At 44.3% G+C, this 21,620-nt stretch overlaps 1 protein-coding gene across 3 annotated transcripts in view; it reads left to right on the forward strand.

Annotated features, from left to right (window-relative positions):
• The window catches only part of Cfi (complement factor I), a 38,257-nt gene extending 22,089 nt beyond the window's left edge, over positions 1-16,168 (forward strand). The window contains exons 6-15 of one of the 3 annotated variants that reach the window (XM_015993013.3): positions 1,796-1,909; positions 2,164-2,274; positions 4,076-4,102; positions 4,222-4,281; positions 7,080-7,127; positions 9,395-9,498; positions 9,665-9,768; positions 13,635-13,912; positions 15,325-15,429; positions 15,761-16,168. In XM_015993013.3, the coding sequence (XP_015848499.1) occupies positions 1,796-1,909; positions 2,164-2,274; positions 4,076-4,102; positions 4,222-4,281; positions 7,080-7,127; positions 9,395-9,498; positions 9,665-9,768; positions 13,635-13,912; positions 15,325-15,429; positions 15,761-15,978 (1,169 nt within the window). In that variant the 3' untranslated portion in view covers positions 15,979-16,168. The remainder of the gene's footprint in view (positions 1-1,795; positions 1,910-2,163; positions 2,275-4,075; positions 4,103-4,221; positions 4,282-7,079; positions 7,128-9,394; positions 9,499-9,664; positions 9,769-13,634; positions 13,913-15,324; positions 15,430-15,760) is intronic. The other 2 variants (XM_006970385.4, XM_042279908.1) reach the window with 2 other exon arrangements.
• The last annotated feature ends 5,452 nt before the right edge of the window (positions 16,169-21,620 follow it).

Here is a 21,620-nt window from a genome sequence, read left to right on the forward strand (position 1 = left end):
GATAAGTTTTCTTCCCCAGAAGCTTACATAGCACTTTCTGGTACCATGTAAGCTAGCCATCAAGGAGGAAGTTCACAGCTTAGATCCAGCTTGATTTCTGTGTCTTACAGACAAAGTGTGCGGTGTCATCAGCAACAGGCCCTTACTATCTACTTATGATGAGCAGCCAAGAATAATGGCGGGAGCCTTTACTATTTGGGGAGTTCCTTGGGACCTCTCTGACCAAAACTCATAGGGAGGTCTTCCACACCTAGTGCAGTGGTTCTCATTAAAAAAAAAAAAAAAAAAAAAAAAAAATCGTAAGTCTGAGAGTAGCATTATCCACCTACGTAGGATATCTTTATTCCAACTTCTTTTTATTATTTCTTAACTAGATTATAAAGTAGGTTTCTATACGGCTTTTTCACAATCCTTTGTTTTTACAGTCCTTCCCCAATCTTCACATCTTCCCCACCCTCCCACCCCCAAGTCTGTTCAAACCTTTTGGTTGCCTTGTATCTCCCATTGTAATGTCTTCAAGTCCCACTTATTTTACTCTTTTTCTCTATTGCCTCCACCCACCCCATGGCTCCTTTCTTCCTTCCTGGCCTCCACTGACACTCATGCCAACCTACACACAGAAATCTAGAAATTCAAAACTAGAACCCACATTTGAGAGAAAAGGTACAGCATTTGTCTTTCCAGGCCTAGATTTTCTCATTTAGCATAAACATTTTCATTTCCATGCAAACTTAATTTTTATGACTGAATAAAATTCCATTGTGTATGTGTACCACATTATCCATTCATCAGTTGATGAACAACTAAGCCAATTCCATTTCCTAACTATTGTGAATAGACCATCAGAGAACATAGATGTGAGAGTATCCTTGTCATAAGGTATAGAGATTTTTAGATATATGTGTGGGAGTGATCTAGCTGAGTCACATGAAAGTTCTATTTTTAGCTTTTTTTTTTTTCTAGACAGGGTTTCTCTGTGTAGTTTTTGTACCTGTCCTGGATCTCGCTCTGTAGACCAGGCTGGCCTCGAACTCACCGAGATATGCCTGCCTCTGCCTCCCGAGTGCTAGGATTAAAGGTGTGTGCCACTGCCGCCTGGCATATTTTTAGCTTTTTTAAGGGAACCTCCACACTGATTTCCACAGTGGCTGCACCAATTTATATTCCCATCAGAAGTGAACAAGGGGTTCCCTTCTCCCCAAATCCTCACCAGCGTTTCTTGTCATCTGACTCAGTTCTAACAGCCGTTCCGCTGGGGTAAGATAGACTCTCGAAGTAGTTTTAATTTGAATTTCCCCTCTGGCTAATGATGTTTAACCCTCTCTAAAGTGATTATTAGCCAGCTGAATTTCTTCTTTTAAGAACTCTCTGTTCAATTCCAGAGCTCATTTTCTGACTATGTTGCTTGTTTCTTGATTTTCAAAAAATGCCATGTATATCCTGTATATTAATCTTTTGTATTAAAATTAATCATATGTGTAACTGGCAAGTATTTGCCATTCTGTAGACTGCTCCTTCATTTTCTTGATTTAATTTTAATTAATGTATTAACTTATTTTTGGTTTAGGGATGGGATCTTGCTATTTAGTTCAGGTTAACCTCAGGTCTGCAGTGATCCCTGTCTCAGCCTCTACGGTGCTGGGGTTAGAGAAAGGTGCAGTCATTGCCCACTCCTTCGTATCATTTCTGGAAGTCATATTTTGAATCTTAGTTTTCCCTGTATCCCGTAATGTGTTCAGGATGTTATACCACAAATCCGTAAATAAATGTCACAAAGAGAATACCTGCTTTACAGATTCTCTAACCAATCAGTCCTTCCAGTGTGTGAACGGGAAACACATTCCTCAGGAGAAAGTGTGCAATGGTGTCGATGAATGTGGAGATCAAAGTGATGAGCTGTGTTGCACAGGTAGGGACAGACCCACTGTTCAAATCCCCCATGTTCATTATTCTGACTAAAAATGTCAAGACATTTCACAGGTGTGCACGCATATGGGGTGGATGTATATGCACACATGCACGTTTGCACACACGAGTGTACGTGTGTGCTGGGGACTGAACCCAGGGCCTTTCACATAGGTACGCTACCACTGAGCTACTGCCTCAGCCCTCACCTCTCTCGATGGTAAAGAATGGAATTAACTTCTGCTTGTGCTGACACAGGTTGCCAAAAAAATGCTTTCCTCTGTAAGTCGGGCGTCTGCATTCCAAACCAATACAAGTGCAATGGTGAAGTGGACTGCATCACTGGAGAAGATGAGAGTGATTGTAAAGGTAATCCAAAATTCATTGCTGATGTAACATCCGAGTCTTCCCTGGTCTCCCTCGGCTTTCCTTTCCTCTCTTATTTAAAATAATGGGGATTAAGGCCAAGGGACACGATCCATTAGCTTTCATGGACAAAATCTGCAACAGAGTAACGACCTAAAACACCAAGCTTATTTTCCCACAGATTTTCTGAATATGTATATCATATTCTTAGTAAAATACCATTGTTACTTCAACCACCCTACTTTAGGATGAGTGCCACCTTTAGTATTCCAGAAATGGTTCCACCTGCTTCCCTTTTAAAGAAAGAGCAAGTGAGAGCGGAGATGTATAGTTACTAACGCTCTCTGACTCTTAAGTGGCCAGATCAAAATCACTAATCAGAGCAAATCCGTATCATCTCTTGATTGCACTTACCTCATATAAGTTCCCTATCATAGCTGGGGGTTCTGTGATAAAACACCATGACCAAAAGCAACTTGGGCAGGGACAGGTTTACTGTATCCTCCAAACCCTCAGCTCCCACTTCATCACTGAGGAGAGTCCAGGCAGAAACCCAAAGGCAGGGACTGAAGAAGCCCTGGAAGAATGCTCCTTAGTGGTTTGCTTCGTGGGGCTTGTTCTCTATGGCTCGCTGGCTCAGCCTGTTTTCTTCTAACCCAGGACCACCTGCCCAGGGTTGTAGATGTAACCAACCGTCTTATTAAATAAGAAACACAGAACCAATGTAAAAGAGAAAGCCGAGAGGTCAGAGCTCAGAGCTAAAATCTCACCCTTCCTCCTGTGGTGGTCCTAGCTCTCTGAAAGAGACCTATTTCCTGTGTGTCTGTCTTTTCATAGTCTTTTGTTCTGCCTTCTCATTGGTAAACCCAAACACGTGACTGCCTCATCACTGTCTGTATGTACAGCCCCCCAGGGCTTAAAGGCATGTGTCTCCAATGCTGGCTGTATCCCTGAACACACAGAGATCTACCTAGCTCTTCTACCAAATGCTGGGATTAAAGGCGTGTGCCACCACCTCCACACTCTTGCTGTGGCTCTAATAGCTCTGACCCCTGGGCAACTTTATTTATTAACATACAATCAAAATCACATTTCAGTACAATTAGAATACCACCACACAGGGTGGCATTGCTTCCAGTGGACTGGGCCCTCCCACATCAAGCATTAATCAAGAAAATGCCCATAAATTTGCCTACAGGCCAATCTCCCCAGAGGTATTTTCTCTGTTAAGATTCCCTACTCCCAGCTGGGCAGTGGTGGTGCACGCCTTTAATCCCAGCACTTGGGAAGCAGAGCCAGGTGGATCTTTGTGAGTTCAAGGCCAGACTGGTCTACAGAGAGAGTTCCAGGAAAGGCACAAAGCTACACAGAGAAACCCTGTCTTAAAAAAAAAAAAAAAAAAAAAAAAAAATCCCTACTCCCAGATAATCTAGGTTTGTGTCAGGTTGACAAAAACCAACCAGGATACCCCGTCTTTGTTAGTGTAAGTTAAAAATAATTATGACTTCATATAATTGTATAATAAGTTTCCTTTTGAGTATGTGTACAGATGTAACTAAAATACTACTCTCTTTTAAAACTTAATTCTCTTGCTGAAGTGAACTTTTTATATGTTTAAATGCAAGATAAAATCTTATTAGAATTAACATTAAGTTAAAATGACATGCTATTTGGCTCCTTTTTTTCAACCTTTTGTAACTATTAATTTTAAGTTGCTATATTGTTTCTGATATATTAATGATTTGCATGTTTTTTACTTAAATAAAAATAATCTCTTCATGCTAATGCTTTGTTTTGTTTTTAGAAGCCAGACATCCTCAAAATCATGAAGGTAAGTCCACTTTCAATAGAAAATTTATAATTCTCATTTGGGGTTTACTTTTCACCCCATTAAAAGTTATTATTCTTCACTGTGGTAAAACTCTGCTTCTGCGTTTTATTTTTCTTCAGGACTTGCACGTTCAAATCAACGTAAGCATTTATTAAAACATTTGGATGTTGCAAAAACAGGTGATAATTGTCTTCCTGTATTTTATATGAGCTGAGTATGGTACGAGTGCGTACAAGCAGGACCCCGGTTTTCTCAGTTCAGCTGGCAGAGGTCTTTGTTCACTGTGATAGCCTTTCAGTCACACCAACGGGAAAAACCACACAGAGGGTGCTGCTCCACACATGGGACCTTTGCTCAATACCTTTCTTGTCTCCTTTTCCCCTTCCAAAGCAAGCTTTTAAAGCAACTGCCACCAGAAGTAATACAAAGCATTTCCTATTCTGGTATCTATTTTATAAGCCAGGTATCCCCAAATCCTCGAGCTCTTTGGGGCCACTTAAAAAATAGCGCATGAAGTACTAGCTATCATTATGACATTTTCAAACAAAGTGTGTTTTAGTGGATTCTCCTGCCTCATCCCGCTCTCCTACCTCCCCCAGCTTAGTTATCATATAAAACGACTCAAGTCCCCAACACACATAATGCCATGAGTTCCTGGTTTTCCTTAGTGTCTGGGACTCCTGGGGAGGAGCCACCTCAGAACCCAGCCTTGCCCTAAATGTCAATCTCAACGAATGCCTGGTACTCCGTCTCATTTTCATGCCTCTGCAGCTGCTCTTCGCCCCCCCCCCCTCCTCTTCTCTTTCTCCCTCCGTTCTTTCCTCTTCCTTCTCTAGCCTCGGACATCAGTGGCACAGGCGGGGGTGTGTGTGTGAATTAATGATACTGCTCAGGTCTTTTTTATGTGATCATGACTAGTTCCCTCTGGGCCCATCTTGCTTACCTCTTACCCCTACTTCCCATTTTCCTGCCGACCACTCTAGTGTGGTTGGGTGTCTGTGTCGTTTTGTGTGTGTGCGTTCTCCTCCAGTGCACACTGCAATCTGGTGTTCACACATCTGTGATCACACATCTTTCACTGCGCTGTGAATCTTACGTTGCCCTTATCTTTCTTTCCCAAAGCACTACCTCCGAAGGCTCTGTCTCTGTTAGTGTGTGTTCGTTCATCTACTCTGCTGCTTCTGGCCGCTTACATAAAGTGCATGTTCAGCTTTCCAGCTTACTCAATCTTTTCAGCCATGGACTATCAGCCCACTACCATACTGTGATAAACATCTTCTTCAGAATGTGTGAATGCCTTTGAAACATCTACCTGGCAAGAGCGTAAGTCTTGGGGTAAGCAAGTCCTTAACTGACAGTGAATGTGCTTTGCCAGAGCCTTTAGGTACCAGTTCTCACATCTGGCTACACTGTCTGAACTCTCTCTTCACCCACCAGCATCTAACACTACCCATCTTCACACTGAGCCAGTTGCCAACTGCCAAGTGATGGCGTTGTTAATTAGTAACTTGGACTCTGGCCATAGCCACTGACTTGGGTCAGATTCACACAGGTCTACCAGGGTTTTTGTGTTTTTGAGAGTTTTGCCTCCTGCCTTTTCTTTTCTTTCACCAATCCACAATTCCACCAATCTCCTCACCAGCTCACATGCTCTGCTTAATTTTTTTCTCTCATGGATGTGAAGGTGTCCCCTTTACAGCCTAGATATTAACCCTTTCCAGCTTTAGACATCACAGATATCCTCTTCATTCTGTCCTCCATCTGTTTTATTAGCTCCATCCATGATGAAATCTCTTGAAAAGAAATTCTTAGTTTTGGGTCAGCAAGATGGCTTAGTGGATAAGTAGCTACCATCATGCCTGACGACTTGAGTACAATCCCCAGGAACTCAGTGGAAGGAGAATGGACTCGTAAATTGTCCTGACTTCCACACATGTGCTCATACACACACCTACACAATACTCACACACTGTGAGTGGTGAATAAATAAATCAATGTAGAAAATGAAATGCTTAGTTTTTGTATCACCAAAGACACCAATCATTTTCCCTGTGGCTTGTGCTTCGGAAGCTTCATGCCCTTCTGATGCCAGGACCCTTCAGCTGCACTGGACTTTCCCTCCTTGCCTTTGCTGAGCATTTAATGTTACTATTTGAGTCTTCTCTGATTCATACATGTACTCATGTGTGTATCTCTGAGAGAACGCTTCATGCCCTGGGACACAACTTAAGTATGTAATTCAGTAGACCCCTGTGTGTCTGTTGCAAAGAGAACTTGAGAAACGCAGGAACGAAGTCCAAGACCACCATGTCAAAGCGAAGTTGCTATAGTGGACTGTACTGTCCCCAGAACAACATGCTGGCAGGAATTTGTCTCTGGATCTCCAAGCTATAGGTATTATGGTCTTGTCTTCCAAACTGTCCTGGGATGGCAAGGTGGAAAGATTCATAAAAAAAAAAAAAAAAAAAAAAAAAAAAAAAAAAAAAAAAAAAAAAAAGAGGCACCCTAGGTCATAATGCTAGCTAGCCATTCCTACACGAAAATCATTAAGACATCTCTAGGTGTATGGCTCCTGGGGGAGGCACCTTATGATGTACAATGCAGGGTGGGCTTTTTAATGCCCACCTGGACCCCTTGGTCAGGGCCACTGGCTGGTCTCTTCCTCATATAGAGAGCTGGAATGAGAGGGCAGGAAGGGAAATCTCTCTTTCCTGAGCTGAGTACTTTGTCTGCAGAGCTTGAGTCTCACTACTCATTGCACCAACAGACCCCATCGCCAGCAGGAATTTCTGCAAGGTTCACCTGCATCTTTCCAGTTGCCCAGCTATAGGAAGGAAACCAAGCGACATGCTTGGGCACTTGTCTGTAAAAAGAAGAGGGCCATAGTTTAAATCGTCAGAGTTAAGCCATCTTAGTGACTGAATTTTCTCTAGAGACATAACATTAACCACTTGGATTTTCCGTGGTTTTATCACAGGGGAGGGAACTGAAGAAATAGAAATTTTGACTCCCAATATGGACGCAGGTGAGTTAACTTTTTTGCTGCTAGTTCACTGGTTTCAGCTAGCATTTTAATATCAAGTATGTATACATCATGTGTATAATATATGCACATATTATGTAATATATGTGTATGTATTACATATAAAATCAATCCAAGCAAAAATTAACTTTGATATAGGTTTAAGTAAAATGTAACACTTTCTTTCTCCTTCCTCATTGCTCTTATGAAAAGCAAACTCAACTCATGTTACACTTGAGAATTGCTTCTAAAGCCAGGTTAGTTCAAATGACTGATTCTGAAATGAAACATTACTAGAGTCCCACCTCAAGTTTTTCCTACCAGATAAGAGCTTCGCCAGTTTAGTTTTGCCAAAAATAACTTGACTTCAAGCATGGAATACAATCCATCTCTAAAATGGCAGATAATCTACACTAGCTGAGTGAGCCTGTCCTTTCTCTGTGTTATAAATCATGGTACCAGGAAGTGTCTGACGAGTTAGATAGATGTTCCTGAGAAGGCAGTGACTTATTAGAGTTAGCAAGACTGACTTTCGAGCTTAACTCCATCATTTTTATTAACTATTTAATTTTATCACCCTTCTCAACTTAGATTATATACCAATTAGTTTGGGGAGATTTTAAAATAAAATTCATGTGATATTAACTCCTAATTTCCGGGGTCTCAAATCAGTAAACAATTTTCTAAACAAACCACCAAGTACAGGATTTATATCTCCAATCTAGAGATGCCAGGCAAGAAGGATTTACACACACACACACACACACACACACACACCATTATCTACTGAAGATAACATTTGTTTTCAGATTCCATCTCTCCTGGTTTCACAGCCTTCAGTGAACGAGGATCTCTAATTTCTAGAGTCTAAACAAAAACTTCAGATCATTACACTCTTCCCTCAACCCAGTTTGTAGGATAGGTAAGAGATTTTATCAAAAGTATCTCTCCACATTCATTCACAACTTCTCTTCCTTGGGACCCTACCTCTTGTTGATATGCCCAAAATAATTGCCATGAATATGAAGTGTCCTTTCTCATTTGAAGAAACTAATTTCTTAACCTCTTCATGCCATGGCAAATACAGAGAAAGAATAAAGAAAACATCTTTACGCTCCCATTTTCTTCCTTCCTTATGCATTCTTGGGCACCCCACGCTTTGAGCCCTGCTCTACTGTGTTTTCTTCGTGACAAATACATCACACATACACGCTCACTTAGGAGGGAAGCAAACATAAGATGAAGTCTGCTGATCCAACCATCCAGGGCCACTAGCATATGACCTCTCTTGATTAATATATTTTGACAAATTATTAATTATACTAATCATATAATGAGACAAAATATATATGGGATGTTCAGTATGGGACCATACATAAAGTACTTGCTATCATAATGCTAGCATTAATATTAATGAAAAGAGATTTTCTTTTGGAAAGTGAAAAGCATAACAGTGAAAGATGCATTGTTCTATATCATAAGCTCATTCTAATGAGTTCAAAATGTGACATAAACTCCACCCTGAGATCTCATTGTGGTAATTCCTGGACATGTGGTAGCTCTCATCTATCAGAGTTTGGTAAATGTTTAACCTCTCAGCCAGCTTTCCATGCCAAGTGCACTTTTAGACAGAACTTCAGAGAATCAAAGTCAATTTTAATGCTGAGCCAGAATTTCCCAATAACGTAAACAGTATAGTTTGGTCTCCAAAACTTCTTACTAATAAATGTGGCATGATTTGACACATACTATATAATATGTATATATGTATTACATATATGGTATATAATATGTATGCATATATTACACAAATAATCTACTCACAAGTAGGAGGACCTGAGTTCAGATCCCAGCACTCATGTAAAAAGCCCGGTGGTGGTATACATCTGTAATGGCAGTGCAGAGGTGAGGGAGGGGGGCAGATAACCGGAGCTCACTGGCCAGCCAGCCTAGCCAATTAGTGAATCCCAGGTTTAGTGAGACTGTCTCAAAAAATGAGGTGGAAAGTGATTGAGAAAGGCATCTGATAGTTGACCTCTGGTCTCAAATAGATATGTGTGTATGCACCTGAATACACATAACACACACACACACACACACACACACACACACACACACACACACACACCAAGAGAAAGAGATGGATGGATAGACAGACAGACAGATGATAGACAGGAAGGCAGACAGATAGGTAGATAGAACCAAGAAGTGTCTATCCACAAGATAATGGCTTCGTGAAAATAATGATGGACTCTCTTCCTTTCTTGAAGAGAGACGACGGATAAAGTCCTTGTTACCTAAAGTATCCTGTGGAGTCAAAAGAAACACACACTCTCGAAGGAAAAGAGTGGTTGGAGGGAAGCCAGCTGACGTGGTAAGCCTGCATGAAATCCCAGTCCTCCAAGGATCAGCCTGAGCCAGACAAAAGTGAGGGAAGGGTGTGCTGACAGGGATCAAGACCCTGCGTGGAAATGTCCGAGGGTTGCCTGTCTGCGACACCATCCAATAGAAGGGCAGTAACCATACAATGTCTCTTACAGGGAGACTACCCCTGGCAGGTGGCAATTAAGGATGGCGAAAGGATCACCTGTGGGGGAATTTATATTGGTGGCTGTTGGGTTCTGACTGCTGCACATTGTGTCAGGTAAAAATGTCTTCCGATGTCTTGATACATGAGAAATAAGTAATAGAGATGGTGATAGATGATAAGTACAAGCTTATGTGAGAAATTGAGTTCTACTCTGTCATCAGAAGGCATTTTTCTGGTGTTCATGACCAGGACTGTAGGGACCAGTCTCTCAGAACCTGTGTTCTGATGAGGGTGGAGCTTAGATGCTGTAGGATCGTATTTGGGCTCATTTGCATTGTGCTAGGACAAAACTGTCCAGAAGAGTTTGAGCATTTATGAAGGGGTGACACTAACATGGCATCCCCTCTGGTTTTTCCACAAGGATATTAAAGAGCTAATTTTACTCCACAATCACAGATGCTTTTTTTCAAATCCACATACCCTTAAATGAATTTAATGTGTATTCTAGGCAATAAAGGACATGTCCAAAGGTAAATGCTATTTATCTGATATACTGTCCCATCATTGGCTGGCCCACTCTTTGAGTCTGGATCAATTATTTACACATAGCCATGACTCGAAGCTGCTTTGAAGACAAGGCATTGTGCCAGATAGGGGTACCACTCGTGTTGCTATTGGGGAGACCCTGAAGTGCAGCAGGCAATCGCTGAAGAGCCAGTTGACAGAGGAGTCAGAGGGAGATCCGTCATACTGTGGACCCCTTTGACAGGGTTTTGAGATTCTCAGGACAGAGAAGGAGGATAGGCAGAATGTGAACTCAGCTCTGGCCTGTGACAAATGAGAAACACAAGTCTGACCTGGCTTCTCCGAGGAGCATGACAAGTGGCTGTATTAGTTTGCTGACAGACACCACAGAGTGATTTCCTCACCATTCTGGAGGCTGGCCGTCCAAGACCAGTGTGCAGCGCTGGTTGTTCCTGGAGTCGCTCCTGGCTTGCATGCGCTCCCTTCTCACTGTGCTCTTCAGCACCTTTCCTCTGTGCACATGTAGCTCTGAGATTTCTTTTTCCCCATGGAGGCCCCTGTCTTACTGGATTAAAACCCAACCCTTACGACCTCATTAGACCTTAATGACCTGATTAAAAGCACCGTCTCCAAAGACAGTCACAACGGGGCTCAGGACCTCCATAATGCAGCAGACAAAATTCATCCCATGATACTGATTGCTTGACAAATCGAGGTCACCTTGCAAAAGGGCAGAGCTCAGGACTCTCTGCTCAGTTTGGACTTTAGAGTGAATACAGTGTCGTTTGGTGAGCACAGCTTACAGACTGGGTCCCAGGTCAGGCACTTTTATGGGTTACATTTTGTTCAGTATTCTCAGCCGGTCGTAAAGGGAAACTAAGATTCTTCCAGTTTGGCAGATAAGCATACCGCACAGAGAAGCTAAATAGTGTCTTAGCTGAAGACTAACCAGTCAGTAGAGCCAGGACATCATCTGGCATTTGATTGCAATGAAGACGCATGTCTCCTTAGAGAATTTTCAGGGGGCCTAACTTCCCGAGAGGCAGCATTTACACTGAATGATGAAGTGTGTGTTGATTGACACCTTGGAAAACCCTTGTGGGTTGGAACCGAAAGCCCTTCTTCTATCTTCCTTCTTAAAGAGGCTTCTCTCTTAGTTTCTGTGGCCCGGCATGCCCCTGGCTTCTCCCTGCCCCTCCCGCTGCACCCCTCACCTGTCTTACTAGATTTCTTCCGGGCCTGCATCACAGCGCCACTGAACAGTTGAAGTTCAATGTTCAGCCTGGCTTCCTCTTCTCCTCTTACTCATTCTTCCTAAAATTACCTGTGGTCCAAAATCCCATTCTAAGGTCACTCAATGGTAGCCACAGCACAGCCCTTCCTCCGGCCACTGACATGTAGTCCACAGCCATCCATAGTCCCTGGCTACATCAAAATTACATTGAGAGCTGGAGAGAGGGCTCGTTCAGTTAACTGCTTGCTCTACAAGCATGAAGTCCTGAGTATGAGCTGCAGAACCCACATTACAGACTTTCTACGCTCGGTGTAGTGGGATGTGCTTGTACTCCCAGCACTGGGGAGGGAGCTCTTTGGGGTCTTGCTGGCCAGCCAGCCTGGCCTACTTGCCGAGTTCCAGACCAATGAGAGATCTCGCTACAAAAACAAGGTTGGCAGTGCTTAAGGAACAATACCCAAGACTGATCTCTGGTCTGCACACGCGCACACACACACACACACACACACACACACACACACACACACACACACACACACACGTGCACCTGTAAACACATTTGCCCCTCCCATGCACATGAACACGCATGAACATGAGCACACGCACACACACACACACACACACACACACACAGAGCACTGAATTCCACATGTTCAAGGCCTAGCTTATATGCCACTTCTCTTAAATATTTTCCTGTTCAGTGCTTCCTGTCTAAAGAAACACCGTTTACGTGGTTAACCCAGCTAGAAATCTAAGAATCATCATATTTCGCTCTCAACCTTCAGGCACAGGCATTTTTGGGGGGGGGGGTGCGGGTTGAGACAGGGTTTTTCTGTGTAGCTTTGGAGCCTTTCCTGGAACTCACTCTGTAGACCAGGTTGGCCTCGAACTCACAGAGACCCACCTGCCTCTGCCTCCCGAGGGCTGGGATTAAAGACGAGTGCCATCATCATGCGGCAGGCACAGGCATTCTTAATGCTAATTTTTCACCATTCACTTCTCAGACCTCACCTCCTTCACTATCACCCTGCGGCTGCTTGTCATCTGGATTACATGACTTGCCTCCAGTTGCCTTACCTACATACACCGCCTACCCACTGTCTGTCCTCCACTGCGCAGCCATGTCCATTCAGGGGCTCTTCAGTCCTCTTCTGATGAGCATCTAAACAAAATGTCAACACATGTAAATCATCTAAGGCCTTCTATGATTTGGCCTTCTCTCCCCAGTCTCATCCCACTGCACACACAGCACCACTTCCTGTTCATTGATCCACCCTCTCTGGGCCTCTTCAGATGCTCAGAAGCAATGGCTCCCTTCTGTGAAGGGACTTTCATATAATCTTTCCCCTCCTGGAATGATCTCTTGACTCTCTTACCTAGTTAATATTGCTCTTTAATCAGATCTCAAGTCAGCCCTTTATCTCCTTATGGAATCTCCCCTGAGGCCTCTCAACCAAAGCCTTCCTGGTAAATTATTAAAAGCCTTTCTCCTGTCCACTCCTCTCACTTCTTACAGAATATATCTCATCATCGTTGTGATCACCCATTTGGTGATGCATGTTTTATAGATGCCTTCTGGTTTTGCTGACTTCTGCACCCCAGTGTCCAGTACAACAGTATGCAGTTGGTAAACACTATATATACGCCCAGTAAGCCATATAAACAGAGCTAACCTTCAAGGAACATTTATGATCCCCGAGCCTATGGTACAACCCAAAGTAACATGGATGCCAGCATTCTCAGAACACCTAAGTATAAATAAAAACATCTAAACATCACATTATCTCCTCAGACATTGCTGTTGAACTGTACTATGACTGTCGTTATTCGAGGAAGCCAAGTTCTGTTCAGTTTATGCTATTTGACGAGAAAACAGAAGATCACAGATAATTTTTACAAGATATACAGATGATATAATTTAAGAAGATGTTGTAAATGTTCAACTTTTTTTGCTTATGGACAATCCATTTTGTGATACACTTCATTATTTGGAAAGGTTAGATAGTAAGATCATAGGAACAGTTGGGAAATCATCACTTTCTCCATTTACCACTCAGCTAATCCTGTCCTAACTAAATTTAATTTTACAGCTTCATATCAGTGAGGATAAAAGCATTCAGAAATTGAAAATTATCCTTTAAAGGGAAGAAAATTAAGATGAAGTGTCAAAATCCGTATCTTTTTCTTGCTATACTTTATTTCCCTTTGCTTTCTCTTACAGACCCAGTAGAGCTCCCCATTACCAAATATGGACGGCGTTACTAGACTGGCTAACTCCTAACGCTGAGTTGAGAGTCCGAAGAGTGAGCAGAGTTATTGTTCATGAGAACTATAACGGAGCCACCTACCAAAATGACATAGCTTTGATTGAAATGAAAAAGTTGCAAGGCAAGAGAGAATGTGAGCTCCTTAATTCTGTCCCTGCCTGTGTCCCGTGGTCTCCGTATCTATTCCAACCGAATGAGAAATGCATCATCTCTGGATGGGGTCGAGAGAAAGGTATATGCTTTACCTCGCGGGGTGGGAATTGAATGGGAAATGGGTGGAAATGACTCTTGGACTCAGAGAAATATCATGTACAGAAAAGTGAGTGCCCATCCAGGAAGAGCTGCCTGCCTGGGCTCAGAACTTGAGTACCAGGGCTGCTCAGAACCCCAGTGTCTGAAGGACCACATGAAACTGGAGTTGTTGCTTAATTCTAGAGTACTTGTCTAACATGTGCAAGCTCCTGGGTTTGAAATCCCCAGGACTGAAAACAAGAAACCAAATGTGCTCTTGTGATAGTGAACATCTATAATCCCAGAAGCAGAAGTGGGAGGATCAGGAGTTCAAGACCATCCTTGAGGCCAGTAAGATTTGCTTCATTTTTGACCTAGAGAGGTGTTAAGCAGTTTTATTTCAAATGGACCTCCTGTGAGATGAAGTGCAGAAAGGGGATCACAGTTCCATATACTGCGTTGCTCAGCACAGTGCTGAGATGCAGGCAGGAGAGTAATTTGGCATCAAACATTTGTAAGGCATTTGCAATTAAATCACTGTGACTCTAGGCAGTCACTAATTGCATTAAGAATTTATTAAACGACTACATTGTGTAAGAAGATTCTGGATGTTTGTGAGGAAAGCGGCAGGCCTAGTTCCCGAGCTCCTGGAACTCTGCACAGTGAGTAAGAAGACACGGAACGAAGGCTGCATCATAAAATCCTGTGATCTGGAAAACGGAAGAGGGGAGAAGGGACAAGGTCTTGCTCCCCACTCCGTCCGTCTCCCCTGCGTGCTCACGCTTCTCTCTTTTCCCATGGTCCATCGGTCAGTAGCACATGGCCCTTCTCTTCCCACAGACCAAAGATGTTCAAGTCCGCAAACTCACTTAAATGTAAGGACATTCTGTCTCCTTGTGCATCATTTCAGATCACTTAAATAGGCACTTCCTCAAGCACAAAAACACCAACACATTGAAAACTTCAACTTCTAACTTCTTCAAGGCCGCTTCCTCTCTAATAGTAATTTGAAGGAAATTACTAGCTGTAAGAAAAGATATCCAAGATGTGCACATGAGATAGTCCCGTCTCTGCCTTCTGCGCCATCCCCTACTGAACCCAGTAACAGGATACGGTTGCCCCTCAGTCATAAGGGTCAGGGCTTTACTAAATGACTGTGTTTCAGGCCACGTGTTCGATAACCTTCCTTCACTGTTCATTTCAATTTAGAAATGTAATTCTAGAAACTAGGGCCACGAAGAGAAAATGTGAATATGGTGTAAATATGCTAAGGAAGTGCCCTCGATAATTCATATACATAATAATTAATTGTGTATATTCACTTGTCTCCTTAATGGTTTACTAAGTTATGACGACCTTTATTGAGATTTCTCATTTGTGGCTTCTACATGTCTGTTTTCTCACTCTGTGTAGATAACCAAAAAGTCTACTCACTTAGGTGGGGCAAAGTGAACCTGATAGGCAACTGCTCTCAGTTTTACCCAGATCGCTACTATGAAAAAGAAATGCAATGTGCAGGTAAGTGCCAAGGGGTTAACCTGGGCTATGCGTTGTATTAGTCCGCTTTTGACACTGCCCGTTTCTAACTGCATCTCCTTACACTGTGCTGTGAAGTACGTATGCCAAGCAGGAGGACTATGCTAACTTAGGGATACAAACAAAAGGCTTACGAATTATTTCCTATGTTGCATCTCAATCTTCAATCCCAAGAGGGACCCCAGGGCATCCCATTATTTCCTCTGAGGAAAGGTTTTTAAAAAGTACAAGTCTTCCCATGCATCAGTGTGGGCAGCAGAAAAGAGGCATGGTGGCCCTGACAAGTGGAAGGAAATGTGATTTTCTCTCTTAGGTACCGATGATGGGTCCATCGATGCCTGCAAAGGAGACTCTGGAGGTCCCTTGGTCTGCATGGATGCCAACAATGTGACTTATGTTTGGGGCATTGTGAGTTGGGGTGAAAACTGTGGAAAACCAGAATTCCCAGGTGTTTACACCAGAGTGGCTAATTATTTTGACTGGATTAGCAATCATGTGGGAAGATCCCTTATTTCTCAACATAATGTCTGAAGCTATGACCTCCTTCTTTCTACAGTTATTAATTCAGGAGTCATGTTTCAATTAAAATAAAGCTGTGTAATTATTTCTCAGAGCTGGCAAGAAGCAAGTCTTACTGGCCAGTTCCAAAGGGTTCTTCAAAGTGTATGCCATTTTAGAATTCTGCTGTATACTTTCCAAATAAATATTCTGCTTAAGCATACGAGGTTTTTTGTTGTTGTTTTTTGTTGGTTTGTCTTTTCAGTGTTAGCACCACTCAGCTACACCTTCGACCATCAAGTTTTATTTACAGGAAGTTTGACAAGACGAACTCTGCAGGCAGGGATGAGTTTTGACTACAGAGATAGTTCGGTGACATTGGAATCACACAAGACTGTTCACGCCACAGATCTGCCGCCTCCTGTATTAGACCTTGGGTGATTTATTCTTTTCTGTTGTCTTGCTGTCCATCTGTATTTTGTGATTTCCCCCCTCCCTGGGGAGACATGAACAAGCATCTGTTTACCCCAGATAGGGCACCAACTGAAGACCAAAGAAATCATTCCACCCAAGTCTAGCTTGGTGAACCAATGAATATACTGGGGTTCCTTACAGGAACATGGGGGAGCAGTTACTGAAGGCAGCTGGAACACCAGGAGGCTCACCAAACATGGGTGACAACTCACATCCAATCTGTAGGCAATCCCATGAAAGACAGTCTCCTCTCACAGCCACTGTTCACCACTGACACTCTCTAGGAGAAGTCCTGTACCTTTCTGAGCTTCCTGCATCTGGTGAGTCTCTTCAGTCTCCTGCCCTTTATGAACTTCTCTCCTTCCTCGGGGACGAGGAAAAGCCACAGGACAGCCCACAAGAAACGGTGTGAGGACGAAATCCCGTGTTTATGTTGAAAGCCTGGTGTGGTCTCTGTCACAGGGCAATGGCACCTCCCAGCCCTTGTCCCATCCCTTGGCTTCTTTAAGAACTAAAACGTTTTCCTCCAACTTGCCTTTGCCCTTCATGTCACAAGCTCCCCTTGACCCTTTCTGGAAACCCCTCCACAGCCTCCACGCTGTCACAGCCACGTGACTGCTCTCAGGTCAGCTGCAGGAGTCTCTTCAGTTCCTTGTCCTCAGGCTCCTGGCCAGCCATGTCCTTCTGGTTGCTGCTTCTACTGTGCTCTTTCTCGGACGGTCTGCATCTTGACTCAGTGTCCAGTTCTACTCACAGTCCAAGGACTGTGCATGAGTGCATGTGTCCAGCCTTGACATGTCCCAGAAGAGCAGACTGAATGTGCCACTACGTAGCAGGCATTTCACAAGTCATGCTCTCCTCGCCCTCCCGCTTTTGCACGTGACATCGCCACCCTCTCAGGTCTCAGCGAGAGCTCCCTCTCCATCACGCTGTCCTGCTTTAATCTTGGAACAGCGTTTATCATTCTCCCAACATTGTTATTGGTTTACTACCTCTTTTCCAACTGTCCCCCCAAGTGCACTGCAAGGCAGGCGAGAGTCCTTCTCTGTCCCCCTCTTGGCTGCCGCTCTTGCTCTTCATTCGGAGATGTTCGGTAAATCGGCATTAACCGACTTTAGGATTTGTTTTAAAATCAGCGCTGTCGTTGTTGAAGCAGTGAGTGGAGGCATCGTCTCCAGCTTGGTTCTTGTCCCATCCTCCTCCAGAAACTGTCTTGGTCAGACCACGGGGAGTACCAAAAGGAGGTGCTTTATTGTCTGTTCTGGGTTAACAATGTGAAACAATTTGCCATGAACTCACAGTAGCAACCAGACGCTAACAGAGAGCTGTTACAGCTCCGGGACAATGTGTGGAAGATACCTTCGAGGCTACCTGTGTGTGGAGGTGTAAAAGTGGTAAAGGCTTCAGGCTCAGAACCCCCTTCTGCAGTGACCTGAAACCTGCAAAACAAACAAAAGCCCAGAATGGACGAGAGTCAGGTTCTCTCTGAAGAGCGATGAGACAGCTCTCTGGAGTGGCTGCATATAGGAAAAGACCAGGTATGGGGGAATGGGAGGGCCTGACTGCAGGGTTTTATCCATTTGGAGGTCTCTCTCAGGATCCTGTCACAATAATGCGATCGGCTTAATGCAAACATAGATTCAATGCCTCCATCAGATTGGCCTGCACACAGGTCAGTAGGCCATTTTCTCGATTAATCATTAATGTGGGAGGGCCAGGGGAACTGGGGGTGGGGAGCGGGTGTCAATCCTGGTGAGACTGAGACATTTAAGAACAAAAACTGAGCAAGTCAGGAGGAGCAAGCCAGTAAGCAGTGTTCCTCCATGGTCTCTGCTTTGGTTCCCACCTCCAGGCTCCTGCCCGGACTTCTTGCCCTTACTTCCCTCAGTGATGAACTGTTACCCAGAACTGTAAGAGGACGTAAGCTCTTTCACCCATAAGTTCCCTCTGATCATGATCTTTATCACAGCAACAGAAACCAAACAGGTGCTGCTGTCTCTTCATATATCCTTGCTTTTATAACAAACTTAAGTCAAAAATAAGGATGACAGGAAAACCCTCACCTCTCTCAGGAAAGAGACCCCAGGCCATCCTGAAGACAAAGAGTTAACTCAGAACAACTGCGGCTGCTTATTGGCGAGTTATGAGAACAAAGAGAGCTAAATGTAATTACTAGCCCTTGAGACACAGGCAAGGTGTGTGTGTTGGTGGTGGGGGTGGTAATAACACCAGCCAACTAACAGCCAGCAGACAGTCAATGTCAATGTTAAAGCCAGCGTCAGAGATGGACAAAGCGGGGCTTCAACCACCCACCACCTGGGTGGGCAGAACGCGGTACATGATCATCTCTCTGTTGGGACAGGGGACCATGCAGAGAGCATGTGAACCCTCCACTGGCGTGGCTCATCAGAGCTCAGAGAACCAATAAACCTCATGGCAATCTCAGCATGTGTCCAGTCTCTGCCACAGCCCTATAAAAACCTTTAGACAACGAAGTTCACTGGCTTTTTCCTCTCTTCAGAACCCTTCCTACTCTTGGGAGGGTCTCTCACTTTTCCTCCATTTCTATTTTTTTTCTGTAATTCTTGTTACGAAAGCATAGCCCACAACTGTCCATATCTTTAATCTTCACTGGCGTGAGACAATAAACTCAGAGCTACTGTTCCAGGTCAATCTGATGACCGGGTCTGGTACCCTTGGGTCATATAACTGGGGTATGAAGTTTGTCATAATTGAGATTCTTCCGTCATATGGGTCCAACTGGAAAGTAAAATATGAAGTTGGACTTTGCAGGACCAATAGTAAAAACTCAGTGGCGATCAGCCTGCCGTGTCAAAGAGGGCTCCCCCAGAGGTGAGCTTAATCTGACCAATGGAACGTGATGGGTATTGTTAGTTGCCAGAATATTGTTAACTTGCCAGAATCTAGAATAATTTAGGAGGTGAGCCTCTGCACATGTCTGTGCAGAATTACCTTCAATACATTAATTGATGTGAGAAGACCTATCTCAATAGGCATCAGGACTATTTCCCAGGCAAGGGATCCTAGGCTATGTAAAGTGGAGAAAGTGATTCACTGGTTACTCTCTGCTTTCCAGTGATGATGGGACCGGCTGCTTCAAGCTCTGGCCTCCTTGTCCTCCTCACTGTGATCAACTGGACCCTAGAACTGAGCCAGGAAAACAAACAAACCTTCTCCCTTAGGTGTTTTCCTTATATTTTATTACCATTAATATTAATTATTACTGTATGTGTGTGCACGTGTATGTACAGGTCAGAGGACATCTTGGGGGACTCTCTTCTCTCCTTCTACCATGGGGTTCTATGGATCAACAGTGTATCAAGCTCATGGAGCAAACACTGCCACCTCCTGAGCTTTCTCACTGGTCCTTGAAGTCCCTTCTGCCTGAGTGCTTTCTCATGGCAACAGGAAAGAAAGGCACGGAAGAGCTTTCCAAGGAGTAGCACATGCAAAGGCCTTGCAACTTAGGGAGCCAGCCACACACGGGTTGGAGAGCAGCTCTGTGTCCATGGCGCCCAGGGTGCCTCAGAGAAAAGAACAAGCCGGGTGTGGCCTCCGTGAGTTAAAACCACTGAAGAATTCTAGAAAGTCCAAGCAGGAGGCAGGGAGGAAGATGTATAGTGGGCGGGTGGTGGGTTGAGACGAGACATGGAAGCCAGGAGAATCTTAGACTATTTAAAGGGAAACTGAGGGAGACAGAAGCCAAGGCAAGGGTCAGAGAGACTGACCCTGATGTTAGATAAAACATGGTACCAGGGAGAGGCATTTGAGTCTACGGCAATTAGGAGATTTTCTCTTGATTATGAGGTGATTGGTGTGGCCATGGGTGACAGGTAAAATAAAGAAGTGAGGGACTGAAGCGGGTTTAACCAGTTGGGTTACTTTGAATTTGTGGTCTCACATGGGAGCTCAGTGAGACTGCACAGTGTGCAATGGAGGAGACGAGGGTCCAGGGAACCTGGCATTTGAGAACGTAATCCCTCGAGAGAGACCGCAAACTGGGTTCTCAGAGGACAGGTTATTGTTAAGGTAAAAGATAGTCCACCAAGATGTAACTGTGTAAAGAAATAGAAAAAGAGGCTTGGCGCCAAGATCCTGGCACTTGAGAGGCCTTTGGAGGAGGATGGTGTTTTTAAGGTAGGTTAAAGGCCAGCCTGGGCTACAAGCCAAGATCCTGTCCCAGAAAAATAAACAAAAAGGGGCTTTGGGTTTTAACTGAGAGCTGGTCCTACTTAGTCTTAGTGTATTCTGTGCTGTTCTGGAAGACATATTCCTGGACCAGGACATCTCTCTGGTATAAGAATGAAATGAGCCAAGCCTTGCTTTAAAATCCAGGTGATACAGTTGGTTGGGACCTCAGCGATCAGCCAGTGCAGTAACATCCAATGAGCTCTGCTCTCTCTGTGTCCTCTCCCTAATCTGTGGTTATCCTTTCACTACTACGGTATTTTAAGGAGGGGTGACTGTGAATTTCCTCTTCCTTAAAATTAGACAGAGACTAGAGGAAGTGCTCTAACTCAGCGGTTCTCAATCTGTGGGTCCGACCCTTCAGGTTGCAAGGGGTCGCACACGGGATATCCTGCACATCAGATATTTACCTTACAGTTCCTAACAGTAGTAAATCGCAGTGCTGAAGTAGCAACGAAATAATTTCATGGTTGCGGAGTCACCACAACATGGGGAACTGTATTAAAGGGTCCCGGCACTAGGAAAGTTGGGCACCACTGCTCTGATTGAGAAAGGGGTCCATCCTCAACAACCCTCAGACGGAGAAGCTACTTACAGTGCTTGGATTGCAGCGGGTCATGAGGTCCCCATGAGGACCCAAGCTCTGGAGAGTGCAGGGGGCCCGCCCTGGCAGTCACGTGCTCAAACAAGCCCCTGCACTGGACCCTTGGCCAAGCTCAGAAAAGGCCAAGACAGCAGAGCCCCGCAAGTCAGGCTGTGCCCTGGAGTCGTGCGCGATATGACAGCTGAAACAACAACAACAACAACAACAACAACTCACAGGTGCTGAACCAAAGCAACGTATCCGTCTAGTGCATGGTCGTTTTTATGACTCCACAGAGGTGGGGCGGAAAGAACCGGGAGCGTTCCCGAGACCACGTGGGAGAGGAAGTCGCCGCCTCTCCCTCCCCGGGCTCCCACGCTCCTGCGCAGGCGCACTCTGCAGGACGCGG

This window comes from Peromyscus maniculatus, chromosome 6, assembly GCF_049852395.1.
Source record: "Peromyscus maniculatus bairdii isolate BWxNUB_F1_BW_parent chromosome 6, HU_Pman_BW_mat_3.1, whole genome shotgun sequence".
NCBI classification, from domain to species: Eukaryota; Metazoa; Chordata; class Mammalia; order Rodentia; family Cricetidae; genus Peromyscus; species Peromyscus maniculatus.